The sequence below is a fragment of the Triticum dicoccoides genome, chromosome 3A (genome assembly GCF_002162155.2).
Source record: "Triticum dicoccoides isolate Atlit2015 ecotype Zavitan chromosome 3A, WEW_v2.0, whole genome shotgun sequence".
In the NCBI taxonomy this organism is placed as follows: domain Eukaryota; kingdom Viridiplantae; phylum Streptophyta; class Magnoliopsida; order Poales; family Poaceae; genus Triticum; species Triticum dicoccoides.
This window is the reverse complement of record NC_041384.1, coordinates 41,095,692-41,100,838: the sequence shown is the minus strand read 5'-3', so window position 1 is coordinate 41,100,838 and position 5,147 is coordinate 41,095,692. Positions and strand designations below refer to the sequence as shown.

General features: G+C 43.5%; 1 protein-coding gene across 1 annotated transcript; it reads right to left on the bottom strand.

Moving 5' to 3' along the window:
* Positions 1-1,266: 1,266 nt before the first annotated feature.
* Positions 1,267-4,814, bottom strand: LOC119271857 (DNA (cytosine-5)-methyltransferase DRM2-like). Its single transcript, XM_037553516.1, has 7 exons — positions 4,614-4,814; positions 4,406-4,514; positions 4,286-4,332; positions 3,954-4,190; positions 2,806-2,920; positions 2,670-2,725; positions 1,267-2,578 (listed from the first exon to the last, which is right to left on the bottom strand). Exons 1-7 carry the CDS (start codon positions 4,812-4,814, stop codon positions 1,364-1,366), a joined length of 1,980 nt encoding a protein of 659 aa, XP_037409413.1. The 3' UTR covers positions 1,267-1,363.
* Positions 4,815-5,147: the final 333 nt, after the last annotated feature.

Here is a 5,147-nt window from a genome sequence, read left to right as displayed (position 1 = left end):
ACCGAGTCGTGCAAGAACTGCAAGGACGGCGGGGCCAAGTTCGACGCCCGGAACGCGATGGCAGAACACTTCATCTTGTATGCCAGGTTCAAGTGCCCCCACCGCGGCTGCCACGGCTTCCTCACCTACAGCGAGGTCACGGCCCACAACGACGCGTGCCCACAGGCGCCCTGCTCGTGCGCGATGCCCGGCTGCGGCTTTGCCAGCCCGCCGCACGCGCTCCTCCGTCACCTCACCTCCTTCCACTCCTGGCCCGCGTACGGCGCCCGGTACGGCAAGGTGCTCTCCCTCTGCGTGCCGGCGTCGACCGTGCCGTGCCGCCGGCTGATCCTCGCCGCGAAGGACGCCCGCGTGTTCGCTCTCGTCGTGGGCGAGCAGCGCGGGGACACCGCCGTGTCGCTCGTGTGCGTCAGAGCGGGCGCGTCGCCGTGGCCGCCGTACAAGGCCCGGCTGCGCGCCTGCGTCCTGCGGAAGTCTAGCGTGGTTGAAGGCAGCACGAGGACGGTGGCCATGCAGATGGTGACGAGCAGCAGCAGGCCCGGCGAGGTTGTCCTGGAGAAACTGCCGTGTGTCTTGACCGTGCCGCAGACGTATCAGAATACCGGAGATGAGGGGTCCGAGGAGGTGTTTCTTGACCGTGCCGCATTGTAATCTTTCCCAACGATAAGTAGTTTTCTTTTTCTTCCCGTGGAGTAGAGCTCGGCAGACACAAATGAACTCGATAGAGATCGATTTTCCAATGGTGCTTGTATGAAAGTAGTGCGGGTTTATCCTAGTACTGTTCAACTGATCGTTTTAATTTGTGGCATCATTTTTGTATTATCTGTTGCGGCAACAGCGGCTGTGGTGATGAAAAAAAAATTCTCTCCTACCCATCACAAATATTTTCATCATCTCTTGGAGATTCTATAAATTGTCTACTGAACCAAGTGTTCTTAGAAACTATGGCATTGCCTCCAGAATACAAGTGCAGAGGGAAAACATGTCTGACATATCCAGAATACAAACCATGGCATTGCCGGGTATGATATCAGTATGCAGAATACAAGTGCAGAGGAAAAGCATTTCCAGCATTGCCTGCTATGATTCTCCATTGAAAAAGCAAGTTAAGAAATCGGACCGGGCATTAGAGAACTGAATGTCTGGCAATATAACAATTTTACATTGCCTCTAAGCAAATGCTGAATTCCTGGAAACAGAGAAAAAAATAAACAAGAATACAGGACAGGGCAGTACTATGCAGACTCGCACCGTACGAATCATCTATCACAAAATCAGAGCCAATTCTCTCAAGTTCTCAAACAGTTCTCAACTTGTCGGTGTACATGTACTCTACTATCTAGCGAGTCCTTACTAGTATGTCCTAGACTGGTTTGCAACAATGAGATATAGCTAAGTGCTTAATCCTCGCCATCTCTGACTTGACGGTGTTCAAGATTCTGGGGTACTGGTAGAATAGAGAAGAGTGCTCGCCCTCTAGACCGTCACGGTGGAACCGATTTCTGCCAGCGAGATTGTTGCATGGGCTGCCCCCAATCACCAAGTCAAAGCCGCCAATACTTTCAATAAATGACCTGATTTTATCATCAGTTAGAGTCCTCACGTCTGGAATCTGAATCAACTCGCCTGTCTGAGTCTGATTCCACCAACTTCTCAAAATCCTCTTATTCACTTTAGATATCTCTACAGAAACCACTATCCTCATGTGGATTCCAAGCCTATGTAGCGCTACCTCTCCTCCTCCAATACCGGTGAATAAGGACAGTACGTTTATACCATCAGGAAACATGTCCCTCAACACAGACAAGTGGTAAGTAACTGTATCCACTTGAAATGAGTTGCCAAGAGATTTGTACCTCTGAGTTCTGGTGACTCCCCTCGTGTGATTCCTTGGAAAACCCAGTAGGTATTCCATCTCATGGGGCTCCAAATGAGCAACCCTGTTTTTACCAACCCACACGAGATTGTATTGTCTGCACAAAGCCATAACATATTTTTGAACACGAAGAGATGGTGGATTCTCCGCTACTGAAAGAACAAACTCAATTAGTTCTGTCAGCCTTGAACTTGGCACACATGTCGTCAGGCAGTTGAGCTGCTTTCTCGAGTCCCAAGAAGGCCACCACTTCCTATAATGGGGAAACGCCTCAAATATAGTCTTTGGAGGCTCCAGGCAGAGAGATGACCTATTCTCAATCGGGAGATTATGGATGTAACCTCTTTTCCTGGCAGTTGCACATATGTACTTGGAATCCAGAAACTCTGGCTCTACACCATACAATTCTCCTTTAATAGTATCCCATGTGCGTTTGGGGGTTTGGGCCACATTTTCATAGTAGAAGAAAGGTGGACCAATAGCTTGTTCGGGGAGACTTCTTTTAACTGGCTGTACCATGCTATTAGGCAGGCTAAAGCCAACCATTGGATTTGGAAGAACAATTGGTTCATCATCGCTACCATTCAAGGGGAGCCAATTTCCTTGCGCTTCACCTCCACATCGCATCCTTTTTTTCTTGCTCTCTTCCATGAATCTTCCTTCCTTTCTCCTTTTTAAGGAATTGAAGATCTTGTTCGTAACCTACAAAATTATAAATGAACTTTGGTGTCCTTGCATCTTAAAAGAGCGTAAGAGATTCATTTTTCAGATATAAAATCAAACAACAAGGTACCTCACGGGTAGAAAAGTTCTTGGAATCAAGTAATGCAAAAAGAGCATCGTCCGCACCTAGGAAATATAACCAAAAAAATACAGCATAAGGTGCCTTTTAAATGAATGCAACAATTTCAAAAGAGAGGCATTATCACCTCTGCTAAAAGCCATATTGGCCCTAACTTCAGGAAATCCCGCATCCTTTTCTAACATTGCTTGTGCGAAATCCTTGATATTCTCGTCCTTTTCTAACATCGCTTGTGCGAAATCCTGCAGAAAAGCACAACAAAAATACAGGTCCGAAATTACTTTGCGACATCTCACTACCTTTTTAATGGCTACTAATGGTTGTGTGTTGATAGTGAAAACTGCAAAGTGGCGTCTATGAGCCTAGGAAAACATGGTAGGTGGGGGTGTTATTGATAACAAAATGATAGCACAGACGACCCAGGAAACAAGACAGGAGAAACCGATCAAGAATCAAATTAATGTGATAATTCAGGAACTCAACTTCTTATTCTCCAGTGTTGCTTAAGAATGACATTAATGCAAGAGAACATTAGCTTACAAATCACACTACCTCAACTAGCATATGATTTCCTCATTGCATCATGACACATATTTCATAAGTCTTGCAACTAATATTCAAATGCATAAGCACTGAAAAGAAAATGAGTGCTGCCTAGATAAAATTAAGTTTATTACAATAATAAAGTCATTTCATGTTCGTTTGACTACTCTGCGGGAAGTGTAGTCTTGATAGTATTCAATCCATACCCTTAAATATCACACTATTACATGGTAAACTTTAGCATGTGAAGAATTGTATGTAATGAAAATCATGTGCTCAAACCTCACAATACAATTCTACACCCACGAGAGTTTGAGAGCATAAGAGAAAACAAGAGCAGATCAAACATTATGTGAAGGAGTGCTCATGGTGTGAATGGCACCCAGAAGAGGAATCATAAGAGATACAAATATAAATTCTTAACAAGAGACAATTCACTCAAGCAAAGAGAAGGCCAAGATCATGCTAGTGTAGTTGCTAAACAAGTAGTATTTTATTTTAGAGATACATCAACTCTACCATGATGTTTTGAATGATGGGACTATACTGGCCAGATAACTAGAATATCTGAAAAGAAAAATGGAAAATAACGTCCCAGCTATATATCATGTTGGATGCTTCACTCAAATCAACTAATACTTAAACAGGTCAACAAGGCAAAGATTTCACATATCATCACACATATAATCATAGAGTACTCATTTTCCAATCTGGAGATACATAATCAGCTACCTCGTCACCAGAACCATTAGAATTGGCTTCCGTCTCACCAGCACCATCGTCATCATCATCCCAGTTTTTGAAATCAATATCATCATCATCATCACCATTCCAGTTTGTGGAATCATTAGCATCATCATCATCATTCAAGTTTTCAAAATCAATATCACTGTCATCGTCATCCGCAGCATCATGAGGGGTGCAGCCAGGGGTAAAGCAGTTACCCATGGAAGGGTAATTACCTAGCGTCTATATTTCAAACAACCAATATTAATAGTCTTTGCTAGTATGCAGCACGAGCATCATGGGATAAACTAACTAATAGAAGCGCATGTATAAAATACCTCAAATGTAAGAAGTAGGTCGAGAAATTCATTTGCATGACTGTACCCTAAAAACCGAACCACTTGTTGAATCAGAAGGTGCAAACACAGACAAAAAAAATGAAATTGATTATGTTTTACCAATTGCCTTGACAGCCTTCAAAAGCATCTCCTTTGGATAACCCATTCCTACATATTCCTCGAGTGAAGAAGATGATGGTGCTTTCTCCTTGGCCCAACCATTAACGTCCTGTGTACATGGGCAAAAACAAACACCACATTATGATCATAGTAATAAAAGAAAATATGTTGAAAGACACATTTTTCTATGAGTTATTATTCAAATTACCAGCGTGGATGGGCCAAGAGCATCAAGGTTACTCAAGGCGGAAGCCGACAAGGACTCAGCCTCATCACTAGAATCATTAGAATTGGCTGCCCTCTCACCAGCATCATCGCCGCCATCATCCCATTTTGCAAAATCAAGATCGTTGTCCTCGTCATCCTCAACATCGTGAGGGGTGCAGCCAGAAGTAAAGCTGTTTTCCATGGATGGGTAGTTAACTAGTGCCTACATTTCACATGACCAATATTAACACAGTCCTTACTAGTATGCAGCAAGAGCATCATAGGATAAACTAAGTAATAGACATGCACGTATAAGATACCTTAAATGTGAGAAGTAGCTCGAGTATGTCATTTGCATCATTGTACCCTAATAAAGCACCGGTTGAATCAGAAGGTGCAAACACAGACAAGACAAATGGTTTATTTTTTCAAACACGCAATAGATCTTTGTATCGTTATATTAAGAAGAAATGGGACAAGAACCCATACAACACCACTCACACACGCTACGCACTCCACACTATTGCTCTTAGAT

Coding starts and splice junctions, on each gene's coding strand:
- LOC119271857 (XM_037553516.1), bottom strand. CDS start 4,814: ATGGAAAACAGCTTTACTTCTGGCTGCACCCCTCACGATGTTGAGGAT. Junction 4,515..4,613: donor CTCTTGGCCCATCCACGCTG/GTAATTTGAATA, acceptor CCATGTACACAG/GACGTTAATGGTTGGGCCAA. Junction 4,333..4,405: donor GAAGGCTGTCAAGGCAATTG/GTAAAACATAAT, acceptor TTCGGTTTTTAG/GGTACAGTCATGCAAATGAA.